Below are 20,476 nucleotides of genomic sequence, written 5' to 3' on the forward strand. Positions count from 1 at the left end.
TGACTCCACAATGTGCTGATTGGTAGTCTGAAGTATTTGGTACAAACACTCACCAACTAGTCCTGCAATTCCTGCACATTGTGAGGGGTGTAGCATGGCAGCACGAATTTGATTTTCCAGGTAGGAACACAAATGCCAATTTGGAGACCAAGACATGACTTGAAAGTCACTAGAATGTTCCTTGAACCACTCCCTGACAATTCGATCCTAATGACGTGGTGCATTATCCTGTTAGTAAACACCATCCCCGCCGGAAATACTGTTGTCATGAATGGATGAACCTGGTCTGCAATAATGTTCACGTTGCGCACAGGTGTCAGGGATTGTTTATGGGGATTATGGGTCTTAATGTGCTCCACCAGAACATTGTCCACACCATAATAACCTCGTCATCGGCTTGTGTCCGTCCAACTGTGCATCCAGGAGCCAGAGTTTCATTTGGAATTTGACATATTAGCACACGCCCGTCGATGTGATGGACCAAAAAATGTGATTCATCGGACCATGCAACTTTCTTCCATTCTTCTAGTGTCCAATTCCAATGTTTCTTTACCCATTGCAGAATTGCAGATGCAGCTGGCGATGATGTGCCATCAGTGTAGGGACATGCTTCAGCCTCTGCCTGCATAGGCCCATTGCAGATGCAGCAATGTATGCTGCACAGTGTGTTGTGAAACACTGTCTGGGTCGTCACTGTTGTACCTGGGGGGTGGGGGATTTCGGCTCTTATAGCTCTTCAGTCATGGTGAACAATGCATAACAATCTCTGTTTTCCTCTGGAATCAATGCGCCGTCAAAGACACACTGCTGGATGGTGACTTATCGTTTCACCATCCATGCACCACTTTTGACATGTGCTCACAACAACTGCACATGAACAACCCATTAAACGCGCCATTTCTGATATTGATGTTCCCAGTCGCCGAGCCATACCGATTTTACTTTTATCGAAGTCTGATAAATTAGTTGCTTTTCCCATTATGTTGCTAATCGTTGTATGTTTGGAAAAGGCAATGCATAACCACTTTATACACTCCACCATCAGCCGTTCACGTACAGTGGTTTTGTTTCTGGGCAAGCCTATTGTTATACATAAAGGGTGGTCATAATGTACTGGCTCTTTGGTGTATATATCCAATTTTCTTTCAAATTCTGCCATGAACCTATATTTTTCTTTAGTAATTTAAGAGTGTTTCAACCAACTCCATACACATTTTTTTTTTTTTTTTTTTTTTTTTTTTTTTTTTTACATAAATTCTGTCTTAAAGAACAAAAGAAAACTAGCTTAAAGTTAATCTCCAGCTGGGGGCCATTGATGTGTACAAAATAATAATAATAAATAAATAAAATAAAAATTTCATCAGAATTTAAGATTATTTTGATTTATTTGTTAAGACTAAAAGGAAAAGGAATTATCTAAGCAAATAAATTACATTTCAACTACATTTTAGTAATTTTTAGAAATAAATTGTAAGTATGTAGAGGGTTAATAAAAATCTGTCTTTCAAAATAATTACTATTTTCAAATTGAGTGATCAGTTCTAGTTACTCCTGAAAAATTGTTTTTCTGTTCTGTATTTGCTGTGAGGACTCTTTCATGCCTTTTAATAAAAAGGTTTAAAAAATTTTATCTGTTATGAATTTGATTGAGAGCCATTCAGTTCACTGCTGAAGTTGAAACATGCAACTTGCTTTCTTTCTTTGACATTCTAATTATCCACAATAAATCTGACTTCAATATTGCTATTTGCTATAAATCTTTTATTTATTTTTATTTACTTGCCTTTTTATGCTAAATTATGTCATCCTGTTAGACAAAAAAAGGGAGCTTGTTACCCCCCCCCCTATGTTTAATGTGCTCTGAAGGTCTATTATTTAGAATTTTTGTTTATCAAAAACTCAAATTATTTGAAATTGGTTACCAATGACAAAGGATTTTCTCTCATGGTTACATATATAGTTTCAAAAAAAATTTTTCTCTTACAATTATAAAATACATTTTTCTTTTAGAAATATCTATAATAACACTATTGTTATCCCATTTTATAGTCTAATCAGCTACAAAATTGCTTGGATTCTCTATAAGTTCAACTTTTATATCATTTGCTTGTCTTTGATATTTTTTGGGAGGGAGGGGGGAGGAAGGTTTAAAGATCTTGTCTCTAAGTTCTTGGGGAATTTATTGAATTTCTTCAGTCTGGTTTGCCATATGTCAGGATAACTCAAGTTATTGATTTCTTTATGTCGTTTGCCCTACTTATCCTAGCAAAAAAATTTCTGCTTTAAAAAAAAATTAAATCTGAAAGATTGAGATTTTAATGTTGCACTGGATGGTTTATTAAGGTTTTTTATGCTTTCATTAAGCTTGCAAGTTTATATATCTGCTTTTGGACTCATTTCTGTTGATACATCCTTTTCTTCTTCATTACTTATGCCACATAAAATTGAAAAGCAAAATCATAAAATTTTTAAAAACAGCATATTTTAAGAAGTCCTGGTACAATGTCTTACTTATGCCACAAAAATTAAATATCTTACACTTTTCCAAATGGCAACAAACTGGCATGTGGAAGTTAATATTTTATGTGGAGTACATTTAGATTAAAATGTTAAATGTTGCCATATATTTTTCGCTATATTTTTACTTTAAAAGTAGTATATGGTGCTAGCATTTGGTGGCAACATTCTCTTTCTTGAGTTCCCATACATTTTTTTTAATATTCACTATATTAATAATACATAGAGATAACATCTCGTTCCAACGTTCTTTTATTTGTTGTGCCAGTTTTTTTTTTTTTTTTTTTTTTTTTTTTTAATATTCGCTGTATTATTTCTTCAAAAATGATATATGGCAATAACATTTGAAAAGTGATATCAACAAAAAATTGAGTTTTAAGACTAATAGCTGTGGTGCTTATGTAAATTGGACCTATGTAAAAGTACTCTAAGTTGATAGAGTTTAATTTAAAATCTATGGTAGTCTAATGTTGCATTTTTGCCTAGTTTTCAATTTAACATTGTGGCTAAAATTCCATAAGCGGGGTAAGTTGGCCCCAAACTATTTTGGCCTTCAAAATTTGGCGAATTTTTTAGGCGCACTAAATGAAAGCACTAAAATTGATTTTTAAACGTAAACAGAATAGTAACTTTTAAGTTTTGCAGTAGTGAAATGCCGTTATTTTACGTAAACAGAATAGTAAAATGAGATGATAAAATACTAGATGAGTAAAACAAAGTCCAACAGCTTTGCAAGTAAAAGCATAGTTTTCTATATATATGTAATTCATCATAAAATAGTAGAATAAACAATTCTTGTAAATAATTATTGAATAAATAAATGTATGCACTTATCAGATCAGAGCACTGCAAAGTCAGTTTTAAACATAAACATAATAGCAAATTATACGTATTCAGCATCATAAATTAACTAAAATATTCAAGTTACTATCGTTGTGGAATTCAACACACTAAACAGCTTTCGTTCAAAGCTTTAAATATTCCACATCTTTCGATTGCCACATGCAAGAAACAAAACTAAAAAAAATTAACTAAGTAAAATTAAATGAAAATATTCATAAATTATAGACTTCATGCCATGTGAAATCCAACATTCTCCCACCAACAACAGCTTAACCTTCTGCAAATAACATATATATAACAATAATATTAAACAGTAAAACTTTTAAAAACAAACACAGTATTTCAAAATTAAATTTTAAAAAAATCTGGCTACACTAAATTCACGCTCTTACAGTTACCGAAATAAAGCTCTAGGTTTCCCACAAGAAAACATACAGCCCTAAACCACAACCAAATTAAAATCGCGCCAAATAAAAAACTCTCGCCAAGCTTGGCGCTCACTCCGATTATGGAATTTTAACCAAAATTGTTATGTTTCTTTTCCAATGAACAAACTGATATTATATTATTAGGTGTACTTATTATGTAAAAAATAAGTCTGCACAAATTTAGAACTTCAATTACTTTACTTTTAGCAAGTGGAATGGAGTATTGCTTACTGATAAGGTGAATTTTTAATTGATTCTTTCCTCCCCAATGCCTTCAATTTTGGTTTATGAACTTTAACCTGTATATAAAAAGAAATACATGTGTAGTTAAAAATTACTTATGCAAACTTCATGTTCATTACTGAATTTTAAGAACCAGTTTTTATATCTATTTTTAATTAATGTGTGCTGATAATTCTTTTTGTGTTCTAGTCTCACGTTATGAGAAACTGTGCTCTATCTATGATAGGAGTAATTCTTAGTTCAACTTTAGCTAATGAAAATATTTCCAAAAAAGAACAGAAACTAAGGGAAGAACTTTTAGAACATGTAGAGGTAAATATTGAATTATTTATTATAATTACTGTTGTTTGAACACTTGAACGCAAATTTATCGCAGAAGTGTTATTTAAAATTAAATAATTTTTAATCTGGGTTTTTTTGGAGGCTAATTGGATCATTTGTAATATTATATTCATAAGTAAGTATTCAAATTTAGATGTAAATATTATTTTTTGTCTAAGAATTAAATTTTTTATGTCAATAAACATATTTTGATAACTAGCATTTGAAATACAAAATCATTTTCAAAATGCATATATATTCTTCATCAGTTTTAAGTCCAAAATGATATTTATTTTCTGTGGTTTTTAAAAAGTTGGTCATTAGATTTTTGAATTACAGAGCTCTTTAAGTTATTCATAGAAATGTTTCTTTTTTAAGTTGGGAAGAAAGTGCACTTAAGGTTGCTAATGTTTTTAACTATTTATAAGAGGAGTGCATTACAATGAATATTTCATAGTTGGGCAATATTTTAACTGTTAACTTATGCATTTAGTTAATTTATACATTTTAAATGCTAACTTAAGCATTTGGCTAAGTTATATAACCTTAAGACATTAACATTTTTTGTTTGTAATGGCTAAGATATTTAACTTCAGAATTTTTGTATAATTTCTTTTGTACTGAAATTTTTTGTTCGCAGGTCAAAAATTAATTTTGTTTTATGCTTTCTTAATGACAAAAAAACCTAAAAGCAAATTTTCATTGGATCTCTTCTTAGATTATTTCCATTGGATTTGTTCTCAAAGAATATATAGAATTATAAAGACATTTTAATATATAAATAATATAATTAATATAATTTATAAAGAATTATAAAGAAATTTTAATAATAATTAATAAGCATGTTAAGTTTGTAAACTAATTTAAAATTTGAACTGTAATTAAATGAAAGAATTCCTAATTAAATCAAGTCAGAATAAATCTTGATTTTATACTGTTCTTAAATAAGTAATTTTCACTGAAAGAAAATGAATTCCTCAAATTGGCAGTGTAACTACCATACTGGACAAATTATTTCCTTTAAAGCAGACTATGATGTAACTGTCATTTCCTTTTCTGCTTTAAAGTAATTGCCTGTCTTCCGTTACATTAGCTGCTAAATTATTTCTCTGGATGACCCATCCTTGCTATTTTGAGTATCTGCTGACTAGTCATTGTTCCCCATTTCTAATTAGTTTTTCAACTTTTCAGCAAATTTGGTGATTTATCAACATATTGGTCATTTTAAGACCAATTTATAGACAAAATTTTTCATTCATAGGCTTGCAAATTTTATTAGGATTTTTTAAAGTGTCTTTAGCTTTCATTTTAACAAACTATATGAATGTCTTGATTCTGAGAAATAAAGAACATGCTAAATTTTATGAAGCTGAATTTCTGATTAATTTTGTAGCAGAAACAGGAAAGGTAATGCAGTTAAGTTAAAATATATTTCTTGTAATAAGGGTTTTTCCTTATGAAATTCTTTTTTAAAACATTCAGATATGCAGTAATGTTCTCTGAAAAATCTATTTTATACTTTAAAAAAAATTAAATTCTATTCTCATGAAGTTGGTATATATATATTGATGGCTAAAAATACAGAACAAGCCTGTGACAAAATGAAAAATATGTTCATAATTTTAACAGGGAATAGATATGTTATAGTAAGATTGTCATGAATTTATCGAGTTGTATGTGTCATATCACACTGATTTAAACATGGTTAAAAACGATAATGTAAAAACTTTACTGCAAGTATTTACCTTCTTTTAATTTATATTTGCATTTTTTAATTAAAACACAGTTTCTTTGGAGTTTTGGGGGCAAATGCTAATTTTCTCTTTCGTTTTAGTGTTCATTTTCCTTTTATCACCAAAAAAATGTCATGGAGATAGCCAAACACTGCCTGAAACACTTTTTTATGCATCTGTTTTGATAAACTGCTACCCTGTATAGTACAGTATAGATTAATAAAGCATAGACCATGTATAGATTAATAGAGGCTGATTGTCTGTCCAAACCAAAGACAATGTATGATTCCTGCTGTGTGTGTAAATATAATGATTCTTGTGTGAGACTAGAATGTCTAGGGATTGGTTTTCCTCTTCCTGTGAGTTCAATGTTAGTTGCTCTCTGTAATACGCTGTGAACTGTGTCCTATGTGATTAAATGACCATCAGCAATGGAACTAAACTTGGATCCCCCTTTCTCTCTCTCTATTGGGGGAGGGGAGGATAAAATTTTGATAATTTTTTGTTAGTAGTTAATATTTAATTTATAGTTATATGTTCTGCTTTTTCCCAATATACTGCATCAGTATAGTTAATTCATCCAATATCACAACACTTTTTTTATTAAAAAAAATCTGTTTAAATTTCAAATGAATAATATTTCTATGAAATTTTGTGGGCACTTGTTAGTTATCCTGTATCTTGTACACATTGTTAAAAATACCTCCTCTGATACTTGAGAGTAGGAATCATTTGGCAACCCTAGTAAGATGAAATTTTTATTTTTATGTCCCCCCTCCCCCCCTTTTTTGTTAATTCTCTCTAACCCCCCCCCCCAGAGAGAGGGGGTTAAGAAGAAAATGAGAATGAATTCTTAAAAAAATATATATCTTTTTATCTTGAGTATGGTATAGGGGCTCAAACTCTGGAACATCTAATATGGAGAGATAAGCAACATTGTGGTCATCACTTGTCTTTTTACTTATCAGAGTTCATATGGATGTAGATACAAGCTGCAGAGAGTAAGAATCTGTTTCATGCCATTTGGAATCAAATGCCAAACAACATCTGGAAATCAAAGGATCAGATTTCCAAAAGGCACCAATAGATTGTTTGCAGTGTATTGGCATATATTAAATAATCAACAATCATTATGTTGTAAACCCTCAATTTTTTTCATTTTTAATATTTTATACGACTTTAATAATATGTTTATCTTTATAGTTTTTAATTGAAAGAATATTGATAAATTATGTTATAAACATAGTTTTCCTTTATTTATTTATTTTTTTTATTATTATTTTGTAGGCACGCTTACTGGATACAAATTCTTTTGTCAGATCAAAGGCCATTCAAGTTTTGAAGATGCTTTTGGAAAGGGAAGCATTGGCTTCTATAGAATTGTATAATGTTGCACAGCTTATATGTCGCCGATTGCAAGATAAAGCCAGCAACGTCAGAAAAAATGCAATGGCATTTTTAGCCCAGTTTATAAATATAAACCAGTTTGCTTGCCTGGTATGAGTATTTTAATAAGAATTTTTAATTTTGAACTACATCAGTCAGTATATTATCTGACAGTAGTATTTCAAAATAGAAAATTGAAATCCCCCTCTTTATCTATCAGCAAAAATCCTCTGCTTTACTCAAGAAATAATTATTAAGGTTCTCAAAGCCAAAGTAGAAATTATAACCTTATTCATTATTTTCATTATTAATTTCCACATTAAATTTAATTATAATACCAGTACAATTATGCTAATTTTATATACTAAACTAGATTAATGTCGATTGATGTATGTAAGAAAATTTAAAACTGATGTTTTGAAAATAAAGCCATAAAGTGTATTGTCAGTTTCATTAATGTTTTAGAAATTTAAAATTTTTCAACATCGTTTTTATTTATTTGAAACCTAGCTGTTGTTTAATTTTTCTCTTATTTCATATTTCAACGTGTATTTAACACATTACCAGTTTATATTTTTCCTGATTAATTGTGAGATATTTTTAACTAACATAATGCAATTGTATTTAGATTCCTTTGCCTGTACTGAAGGAAAGTTTTGAAACTGAATTTAAAAAGCTAAAAGAAATGCAACCAATGGAACCTGTCATTTTTGATGATTCTGATGATGAAAATTTTGGTAAAAATACTATTTTTTAAGTATACTTGACAGAAACAAACATTGTTGATTAACTTTACAAAAGCTTTTTTTTTTATAATATATTAATATTATATTCTAACTAGAAGAAAAACATAGCAATGTAAAAATTAAATTTTAACAGTAAAACAGCCTTAGATTGTCATAGAGTTTGAATAAATTTCTATTCATTTTGAGAGTTATCCGAAAATGTATCCCTCATGTTCAGGGAATGAGCCTTGCAAAAATGGGAGGATGGGCAATTAATAGAGTATAGAAAAGAAAAAATATATACCACCATGTATATTTCATATCATGATTAATTGTGACTAATGGTGCAAAAATGACCTGCAATAACATTAAAAAAATTATTAACAACAGGTATAAGAATAATTACATAATTAAGGATATATTTTTACATTTTCTCAGCCTTCCACATCTTGCATGCTTGACATCTCACTGCCACTGACTACTAGAACACAAGCAGTGTCGTATATCTAAATGGCATGGGAAATAATGTAACACCATTTGCTGAGGAAAACAATAATGAAATGTGAAAAAGCTAATTTATTATAATTTTTAAAAACATTGGTAAGAATTCAACTGGAATTTATGTAAATTACTAAAGGTTAGTGTTATGAATGTGACAGATTTTAAGGCATTCAATTCATCAATTAAAGAAACAAAAGGGTTGTTTTCTCAATTTTTTTTTTTTTTTTTCCCATTCTGTAAAAATTATTTGTTTTTGGCACTGTGTTAACTTTGTCTTTGAAACCCACCACCTATATATATTATTTGTTGTTGCTTCTCCTACTTTCGCATCTCCCGCCTCCTCCTGAAGAAGGAAGACCTATGCCAAATCACACTCAAAATTTCTAAAGTTTTATGCAAAATCTAAGATTTTGAATTTGATGCCAATCTAAGGTTGACTTTTTGCATAATTTTAATTGCATGCTTTGATTGCTGCATATAGAATTGTTTTGCATACTGTAAAATTGTACCTGTATATCTAATAATAGTTCAAAATGAAATATATCTCTTTACATATGTTTAGTTAACATGCAGCATGTTTGTTCATTATAGATATTTACATCTGTTATCAATTTAAGTTTTCCAGAATGACACTTATTTTTAACATTTTCACATATATGATCAAAATGGCATTAAATTTCAAATCTGCAAGATCTTGGTTGCATTTAAAGTTTCATATGTTTTGTTTCGAGACAATGTTATGATTTCAATGCAATAATTTTTTATATACATAGTCTGTGTTAGCATAATATGAAACACTGAAGAATAGCATAAGCCAGGGGCTCACAACCTTTTTGTCTCTAAGAGCATATTCTAGATTATCTGTTGGATGGCGGGCACCATTTATTTTTTCAAGATAAATTTATAGTTGTATAGAGTTAATAACACAAGCATATTAGAAAAGAAATCCATCGCATTTCACTTTCTGCTGGTATCTGTGTTGGACGCAATTTCTATTTCATTAAAAATGAGAAAACTTTTGCATATAATTTTTTGAAAACATTGAACATTTTTATTGTGAGCACACGTTAAAAGATCGCCATATGCCATGGTGTCTGTAGGCATAGGGTTGGGAACCCCTGGTCTAGACTGTGCATGTAAATGAAAACTGCAAAGAATGCATGTTGTGGCTTTGACATTATGCTGATGATCTGTCTCCTTGCAAGCAGATATATTTGATACAACACAAAGTCCAGAATCCAATAACTGAAATGATCTGTTATCCAGACCTCCTATAAACTTTTTTCTCTCACAAAGTCTAGGAATAAATATGATTTTTCAAGCAAAAACTAGTGTGCCAGAAATCAATTTTTGTTCTGATTAACCTTTCTTTTTTCTTCCCCCCCCCAAAAAAAATCATTATCTGTAATGATACTGAATCATTCTGCATATTGTTTTGACTTTAAAAAACTTACAATATCAACTCTAAAATGATTAGTGAATGACAACATTTTTCTCTTATATAATCCTGTACGCAATAAGTGAATCTCAAAGACCACTGGTTTAAAGTGGAATGTTGTGCATACTGGTTTCCTTTTATTGGCTTAGCTAGGAACTAGAAGAAAGAATTATGTTCTAATTAATATAAGCTTAGCAGATTATAATATAAGCACTGCAGATTCTGCTTTTTCTTAACTTTCTGATTTCACATAATTTATTATTTCATACAGTCTTATTATAATTTTTATTCTTATCTCAAAAGATTGTATCTATCAATTAACTAATTGATAATGGAAATTCTGTGCATAGAAATGCCGATGTAAAATATCCTTTTTAAAATTGATGCAGCAGTTAGACCATCCTAGAATTCTTGCAATATTGAAATAGAAAATCTGCTGTATAGGATATTGAAGGTGATGATGTCTGCAGATATTTTTAATAATACTTGCATATATGATATAGTGCTGATTTTCTAAGGCTGCTATTTAAGTTGTTTTCACAAGCTACAATTAAGTAAAGGTATATTTAATTTTGAGCCATGAATATATTTTATTAATTGTTTAATTCAAGAGATGAGAATCTAACTTGGTCTTGACTTCTTTCGGAATTAAATAATTGCTGTATGAATTCATAAAATTTTCTATAATAAGTCACACTCTTATATGAAATTTCAAATTTTCAAATCTGTCAATATTTTCTGCACCTCAAAATTGCTGTTGTAGCTCTATAAATCTTCTATAATTGTATGAATCATTTCCACTAAAGTGCATCAAATTTCGCTTCATTTTCCAGCATTTATTTATTAAATCATCATACTACACTGATCAACTTTAATATAGCTTATGGAATTAGGCAGGAAATCAAAACTTACTAGATAACAGTAATTTTTGTGAATGTAATTAATTTAGATGTGGTGGATATTTGTAGTTATAGCACAAAAGTTTCCAGTACATACTGTAAGTTTACATGATGCTCCTTATTGTAATAAATGTAGAGCAGTTTATAATGTTTGGAAATGCGTAAATTAAAACAGTGTTCTTGAAATTTCACTTTAATTTTTAATGCTTCCAATTAGAAAACTTCAAGTCTAGAGAATGAATCCATAACTTTCCTCCAGAAAGAAAATTATTCTTATTAAAAATGATAGAAATCAATTGTTGAAAAAAAATTACCCTCATTTGTTTCATCCATTATAAAATTAACTGAACAAGGTTGTCAATATTTAAAAATTAAAACTGCAAAAAATGCTACTAAACCTGTATTTTTTCTAAAGGTTATTCAGACAATACAAATAAATGTTAAAGTTACATGCAGTTAATGATGTAGTTTTTAATTTAATATTCTTTTATTTAAAAAAAATTAAAACACTGTTTTTTTATTATTCTGATTAGAAATTTTGTGGCATATTTTTAAAAATTATCATGAGGCTCTAAACATGCTAAAATAACATAAATTATTAGTAGATTTTATGCCAACAGAGTAGTTTATATGGCATAAGGGAGGGTGATCTAAAAATTGCCACATGATTTCTTTTTAAATATAGCAGTGCAGGTGTGGCTGGGATCTCTTTTGTTGGATGTCATGCTATCATCTACTTACTTTTCAAGCGAAAGGGTATTGTAATAAATGCTTTTGCAATAAACTCTTGCCACATCTTTCAACATTTGCTTCATGTGTACTAAACTCATGTTAGCAAACTCCAGTTCAAAAATTGCTCTAATATTTTACTTGGGGATAGTGCTGAAGCTCCAGAGCCTTCCCTGCGAACTGTATTCATCCAAATTCAATATATCCTAAAATATATGATTAAAAACTTCTGAGAATAACAGCTTTTCAAATTTCTTTTAATGTTTTTAAGCAAATGTTTATTTTTCATGCATTATTGAGGTATTTAATCTATAACTATAAGCTAGTAAAATCAGGAAGTGTATTTACTGATGCAATACTTACCACTTGTATTCAGAATACGAGTACTAGGGTATTAGTGTGAAGAATATGAGGGAAATAAATGTAAAAAAGAGATTAAGTTCTATGTTATAATGCATCAAAAATACAAAATTTAATTTTTTATTAGTTAAATTAAAAGTTTTCAATTTTAATTAAATATATTTTAGATTTAAAAATCTTTATAAAGGAAATTTTTTTATGAAAATAAACATTTAAAAATGTGACACACATTTAACTAATTAAAATGGCAAAAAATGAGCATTTTTTGAGAAATTCCACTTCAACAAATGGACTTCTCACCTTGCCCAAAATTTAGAGCTGTCTAAACCCCTATAACTTCATTACAGAAGTTAAAATTTTGCTTGAATTTTTAGTTTTCTACTGGGTTTGCAAGTTGCACCAAATAGTGGATTAGACATAGAATTTTACCAATTAACATATAAATTTAAGTAACACACATTATTAGATATATGCCAGAATGTATAAATTCTACTTTTCCCTTTTCAACAGCTAGAAAACAATGCAAAATGGGTTATATTTTAATACACAAAATTTTGATTAAATTCAGTGACTTAATAAAAAGATTGATTAAAATCATTATTTAAATTATTAAATAATAATTCATTTTCCTGCATTCTTAGCACGTCTGATTTAAATTTAACCATTAAGCATCTTAAACAAATTGGAATGAACCTATTTAAGAAGCATAACAAGTTAAATTTAAATTACAGCTGCTAAGAATAAATGAGAAAAGAGGGAAGGAATATTTAAATCATGAAGAAAAGTGAGACATATTGATGATCAGATCTGGTTTTTAAACTTGTGTGTAGTAGATATATAGAGAGAGAGCTTGTGTTTTTCACATCATCATAACCTTTATGTGCCAGAAAATCTGCTATCACCATTATCCTTACCACAGCCTCTCAAGACAATTTTAATACCGAAATGATTTTAAGCACTCACAATCTATCTGTATAGATAGTCATGGTCATAGTGGATAATAGTCATGGATTTATCTGTGTTTTGACTCAAAGTTTGTTGTTACAATAGCCAGCTTTTAAATCATATCAGTTACCACATCTAAAAGTAGGAAGACCTAATTTAGCTATCTGTAATAACATTAATTCTTTAAATGGCATGACCCCCTTTATCCACCCTCTCTCTCTCCCTCTCTCGTTTTTTTTTTTTTTTTTTTTTTTTTTTTTTAAGGTCATTTGGTATAAATTAGCCTATAATTTAAAATATTTTGCTACCTTTCCTTCTGTAATGGTATAAATATGATCTTCATGAATTTAAATTTATGAAAACAGAGAATAAAATACATAATTTTACGCATTTAGCTAATAAATGTTATTTAAACATAGGTCTTTAAGAGATTCAAAAAACTGTGCCACTCAGAAGGTTGAGAACCTCCAAGGCCAAAGGGTTCATAATGCTTTAAAATGTTACATAATAGTTGCTATATCAGTAATTATAGGTCCAGTAATCTAATATTCGCCTATTTTTTATTGCTGCTCTCTTAATAATAATAATAAAAAAATATTTACTGTAGAAAATATCATGTTCATTGAAAAATTAACATAGTTTTGTGGTATTCTTGATTTTCTTTGATGTTTAAAGAATGCTTGAAGAAAAGCCAAATTTTAACAAATAAAATAATATAAAGATTATTGTAGCTCAAAATTATATTAACCTTTTCATATATTTTACAGATCTTTAATTTCATTCATATTAAATTTAATTATTTTGTTTTCAGAGGGGAAAACACAAAAAAATGTTGTAATTTTTGATGATTCTGATGACGATGATGATGATCAGGAAAAAACTGACAAAACCCCTGAAGTTTATAGTAATGAAGAAAAGCCCCCTGCTTCTCCAGAAGAAGGAGATACAGAAATGAAAGGTGTGAATGAAGTACCAACTGAAACAGATTTGGAAGCACTGAAGAAGCAGCAAGCACTTGTAAATTATTTAAGGGTATAAAAGGATATATTACTTTATTTTAGCTATGTTCTGATTTTTTGTAATCTTTTTTTTTTTTTTTTTTTTTTTTTTTTTTTTTTTTTTTTTTTTTAATAAATGTGCATTTATTGGTGTAATTTAGGTGTATGTTCCAAAAGGGGCATTTTCTGAGTTGAATATACTGAATTAATTATCTGAATATTCTTCATGTAAGAAGGTGTAGAAAACGTAATTATTTTTACTTAGGCGTTCAAAGTAGCTTTTATGTAGTGTTTCAAGTCAATTGAGATTTATAATAGCATTACTATTTATTTATGTACTCTTTTTGAAATGAATAATTGATTATATGATCTGAGTAAAATTATAGTTGAGATGTCTGAAGTGTAACTAAGAACCCTCTGGTTTTCATATATTTCCTGTCATAATGCATATAATTTGTATTTCTCTAGTTTAATGTGTATGCTGTATTATTTGTTGAAGGCTATAAATGAAAATTCAAAGCTTGATTTCATTTTAGGATAAAATTATTCTGTAATACTCTTTTCACATAAATTATAATAAATTTTCTATTAATATTATTTGAGTATAAGGTATAATCTAACAATTATAAAATTAATTGGGAGATTTTTGTTGTGTGCATACGGATTTGTACTATATTGAATGCACACAGAACTGATGATAGTTTGATAAAATTAATTTATCAAAAGAAACACTTTGCTGTTCTGGAACTTTCCACAAAAATACTTGAACAGCTCTTCATACTATCACAGATAACAATCAGTAGTTACACTGCAGACTACTAAGAATGTTACACGCAGAAACTACACAATGCAATGCAAAGAGCATCTAAAGAGCAGAGCTGATATGAAGATATCTCAGTACTCTGAACTCATGCTAATCTAAACAACAATTGAGAACTGATGCTCTGTCCAGTCTTGTATAGTCCCCCCCCCAACGGGTCGTCAAAAATTCTCTAGTAACTTCTGCATCTTGAAATTACTGGAAGCCACATGAGGAACAGATACAGTTACTACAGTTATTTAATTACCATACTTTTTATGCTCATATTTTTTGCTTATGTATTCTGCTAGATAAATTTTTTAATCCAGATTGGACAGATTTTAATCTCAGTCTTCAAGGAAGAAAACAACTCTTATTATAGTTATAATACACAGTCCAGTCACATTAATGTGACCACCACCTACTTTTATTGTCAAAGTGGAATAACCAATCACAGAAGGCAGGTGGCAGCACATTACAGTGGAGCGTATATAAGCAGTGTCCGAGAGAATCGAAAAGCATTGCAATCGTTTGCATAATGCAGAAACAAAGCAATTTATCTGACATCTAAAAGGGCATGATCATTGGCTTTCGAGCCTAGAGTGCAAGTATTTTTGTAATGGCTAATTTTGTAAACTGTTCGCATACCGCCATTGTAAAAGTATACTGTGCATGGCAAAATAGCACTATCCAAACTGAGCGATGGGACAAATGGGGTGCACCACAGGCCATTGATGACAGCTGATTGAACGATGGCTGCAGAGATGTGTTCAGGTCAATAGACATGCAACCGTTGAGCAACTGACCACCCAGATGAACAAAGGAGCTATGAACAGTGTCTCCTCAATGACGGTTCTGTGGACGTCACTGCATGTGGGCCACTGTAGAAGACATCTGGATAAAGCACCTATGTTGACTGCAGTTCATCAGCACCAAAGGCTGAAATTTGCATGCCAGTACCTCAACTGGATGTCCAATGTGTGGTGACATGGGGCTTTTTTCAATGAATCACTTTTTATGCTCAATTGGACAGAAGATCATGAAATGTCTTAAAGCAAACACCCTGAAAAAATTGCCAGAAGGGTCCGTGCAGGAGAGAGCATCATGGTCTGGGTAATGTTTTTGTGGTATTCTCTGGCTGCACTCATCATTACGGAAGGCACGATGGATCAACAGAAATATGTATCTGTCCTTGCTGGCCATGTTCACCTCTACATGTGAATTGTTTTTCCTCAGAATGATGGCATCTACCAACAGGGCAATGCGAAGTGTCATACAGCTTGCAGTGTACGTGCATAGTTTGAAGAGTACCAGGATGAGTTTACCCTCTTTTCCTGGTCAGCAAACTCATCAGATTTAAACCCAATCGAGAATATGTGGGACCACCTCGATCGAATTGTTTGTGCCATGGATCCTCAACCGCGTAACCTAGCGCAGCTGGCCTCTGCACTGGAGTCGGGACTGCTCAACATCCCAGTGAACTCCTTCAAAAACCCAATTGACTCTCTTCTTGCATGTATTGTAGCGGTATGCTCTGTGAAAAGTGATTATTCTGGCTTTTGATAGGGGGTCACATTAACGTGACTATATTGTGTAGTAATGCTTTGGGAATTATATATATAAGTCATAATGTGATTGGTAAATTTTTGTGTTTTTAACTGGTGCCATAATTAATTTACCTCTCAGCACAGCCAACGTGCACCATTCAAATAGACTGGAATTTTCTTAAAACACAACTGGAAAACCTGGAAAAGTTAGAGAATTTCATTCTCCTGTTTAAGTGGCAAACCTGTTGTAATAAATAACTATCCTTAAAATATAAAATAAAAGCTATGTCATATATATCAATTTAAAGTGTTTTTTTTTTTTTTTTCCCCTTCCTAGAAAACACTAAATTTTGCTGAAGTCATCCATGGCACAATAGAACCTGTGTGTTCTTTGTTGCACTCTTCAACACAAACAGATATACTTGAGGCAATTGAATTTTTTACTGCTGCAGCAGCAGGAAATGCTGTGAAAAGTACTAATGTTGGAATTAAGGAAATTCTTAATCTTGTTTGGTCAAAAGAAGCTGCAGTTAGAGATGCTGCTCTTAATGCTTTTAGAAGTTTGTATCTTACTGATGGAGAAAAACTGAGGTATAATATGAGTTACTTATTTAATTTATGTATTAAAATAATAAAAATATGATTTTAGTTTATTTGGAGTATTAGCTTGAATTTGTATGCTAGTACTAAATTCTTAGAAAGATAAGTAGGGATGAAAACAATTACCGTATATTCTGGCATATAATATACGCCTGTAATTTCAAACTGTATTTCTTAATTTTTATGTATATTCGCCATGCAACTCACACCCTTTTCGTTAGGTAGAAACCTGAACGATACATGTGCAATCTTCTGAAGTCATTCATTCGAAGATTTTTCGCGGGCTTTTGAACAGTGGCATACTGAATTGACAAGTGACAAGGGGAACAGTATGTGATGGAGAAAATGCTTGAGGGAAAACTCTGCAAAGAGCATGGGTTCTATTCAATGCAGGTGTGCACAAGAATGTTATTCCGTGGTTTCGAAAAAAGGGGTAAATAATTTGGGATATGAACGTACTTCCACCTCGAATGAATTCGCGGAATTAATAGTCAGATTTTTCCTCTTTCTGTCATTATTTAAGGCCATGATTTTGAAGTGAACATCAAAAGCTTTAGTAAATCGCATTTGCTTTAGCTGAAATATAGTTGATCTAGGGTTCCTTTTAGTAGTAAATATGGCTCCTACCAAACAAAATAAACATAGTGTGGGTTTTAAATGTAATGTCGTTTAAATTGTGCTGCAGTAAGGATGATTAGTATTGGCGAAAGCTTCACATGTGACTGGAAGAAAAATGCCAAATACAATAATTAATATGCCGAAGAATGAATATGCTTTGGAGAAAAGAATAATGAAATGGCCTACCCTGGAAGAAAGTGTTGCACACTGGGTCCTAGAAAATCATTAGTAACAGCATATAGGTACATACAGAAATCAAATTTTTATATGTTCATCTTTTTCTTATTTTGAAATCTATCATTTTTATGTCCAGCATATAATGCACACCTGTAAATTATGATATCATTTTTTGTGTTAAAAGTGTGAGTTATATGGCAGAATATATGATATGTACTTTTATTTGCATATGGCACTTTTAGGAAAGTGATGAGATAAAGATAATAAGATTTGTGTTAAATTTATTAACTAAATGCTTTGTTGCAATGTATTTCTCATATAAAAATAAATATTTATAATAAAATCAGTATGTTCTAAATAGGTTTTTCAGTTATCTGTATTTGTTTATGTTATATTTATATCTCTGCTAATTCCTAACTCATTCAAATCATTCTGCCATCAATAATTTTTAGTAGTTGCTCATACATAGTATAACAATCACTTAAACTGTTGATAGAGATTTCTTAATTATTTATGCTGTCATAAATTCCTCTTACAAAGTGCTTGAAATGTAATGCATATTAATAATAACAGCATTCAAATCTTTAGAACTTTATTGTGCATTGGATATTTATATGAAATATTGATATTGTGTTTAAATATTTCACAAATAATTATAAAATTAAAAGTTACTATTATGTTTATTTATTTGATAAACATTCTGCATTTCCTGATGTTTAATATTACTTACTATTAAGCATATCTAATTGGTGTGTTATTTTTATGTGAATTTTAAATTAATGTAAAATATTGTTATATTAACACATCAAAAAAGTAAACAATTTTGTAAAAATATGCAAACTAGGGAAAGAACATGTTATATTGCATTTGTAAATGAGATTAAAATATTTGTATGTAAGTATTATATTTAAATATTTTGTATGCATTAGATAGTTAAGTTTATTTTGATAATAATTGTCCTCTCTTTCATATTAAGAAGTTAAACTCATTTTGAATTCTAACACCTCAAGTTTAAATGTTATTTTATTAGAAACTGTCATAATTATTTTCAAATAAGAATTATCATGTTTCACAGAGTAAAAAATTCAACATTTAAAAAGCATCTTTAAATATGCATACTGAAGTTGTTCCTTAATTTTCATTATTATATTAAAACTTTTCACTATAAACTTTTACATTGTAATCAAATCATTAAATCATTGTTGTTTAATACTTTATAAATCAGTATTTTAATGACTTGTATATTTTTATCAGAGAAGATACAATTATTGTTGGAAATTTGATTCTTCTGCTTAAGGATGCTACAAATGATGACGTTCAAAACATTAAAGAGTTTGTAAGTATTATCATTTTTAAAACTTTATACAGTTTGTAGAAAATTTTCTTTTTTAAACAAATGTAATAAATTAAATACTTTTAAAATTTCTTAAGCAAAAGTATGAATCTAAGAATTTCATATAAAATTTAATATCTATGATGGACTGTACAAAGTGATACATAATTATGTACCTATTATTGTTTATTTATTTATTGTGTAATGTGAATTCAAGCCAGCTTCTTTTAGAAAGGTTTTTCATAATGACAACCCTCCTTATATACTGATAGCCTTAGAATGCATTACCATAATCAAATAATTAAGTCCCTATTGCTATTTCAATGCAATTCTATCAATAATAATGTTCTAATATTTTTACTTTTATGTTTACTGTGTTCTTTCCTATCTCATAAGTCTTACAAGTAAGTCTTATAAGATTAAACTGCAATTAGACAAGCATGTGGGTATTCATTTCTGACCATGGAATGAAGGTATGGAATTGCAAACAACAGTAAGAATGGGAGAACAAAATAAAGCCATCATTGGATTTCAGAACTGTTTTCTCTTCTCTATCCAATGAATCCAGCTGATCCTAAGTATGCTTCTAAAAGATTACGTTGTGTCTTTAAAATACATGCTCTCAGGAATGTATGTTAAGGGAAAAGGCATCATCTTACGATTGTTATGTTATACAGTACAAAGTCCATAATCTAGACGTCCATTATCAGAAATGATCTATAATCCGGACCTCAAAGCCACAAATTATTTTTTGCATGTGCGTAAAGAATGTGCATACATTATGCGCCCTATACTTCCACAGTTATAACATCTTGGTTCTTTACTCTTATTAGATATGGTGCGGACATTATTTTGTGTGTTAGTATTTGAATAACCCTTATTCTTCCTATCTGGAAATTTCTGAATTCAGAAAAATTCAGAAATAGTTTTACACCCATACAAAATAATTTTGTTACTACTCTGATCGGATATCCCATTGATTACATAATCAAGAATTGATGAATCATCAACAGAACTGCGACTGGCTATTTCACACATGGCAATTAAATATTTAGAAAGGGATTCACCAGGTTTTAAGTGTCTTTTAAGTCCAGACATAGTCTAAATGAACCACATTTTTTTCTACTTAGCACGATATTACTTGCATAATCAGAACAGCTTGGTTTAATGATTTGTTTCTCTAACCATTCCGAAATCTGTTTATCAATTTCACGCTGCTCTGCAAGGGGGAAAGCATCGTAGCGCGTAATGAACTGGAAGTCGATCTGTCAGCACTATCCTCATCTTCAGAGCAGATGTTTGTATTTTATTCGGCTTATAATTCCTTACTAAGTGT

General features: G+C 30.0%; 1 protein-coding gene across 2 annotated transcripts in view; it reads left to right on the top strand.

Moving 5' to 3' along the window:
• The window catches only part of Cap-D2 (CAP-D2 condensin subunit), a 209,003-nt gene that overhangs the window by 140,171 nt on the left and 48,356 nt on the right, over nt 1-20,476 (top strand). For both annotated transcript variants that reach the window (XM_085820101.1, XM_085820100.1), the window contains exons 10-15: nt 4,221-4,343; nt 7,373-7,582; nt 8,100-8,208; nt 13,880-14,100; nt 16,750-17,003; nt 19,062-19,143. In XM_085820101.1, the coding sequence (XP_085676227.1) occupies nt 4,221-4,343; nt 7,373-7,582; nt 8,100-8,208; nt 13,880-14,100; nt 16,750-17,003; nt 19,062-19,143 (999 nt within the window). The remainder of the gene's footprint in view (nt 1-4,220; nt 4,344-7,372; nt 7,583-8,099; nt 8,209-13,879; nt 14,101-16,749; nt 17,004-19,061; nt 19,144-20,476) is intronic.

The sequence above is a fragment of the Stegodyphus dumicola genome, chromosome 7 (assembly GCF_044657685.1).
Source record: "Stegodyphus dumicola isolate Sdum_Otavi_A_Nest chromosome 7, ASM4465768v1".
Lineage (NCBI taxonomy): Eukaryota > Metazoa > Arthropoda > Arachnida > Araneae > Eresidae > Stegodyphus > Stegodyphus dumicola.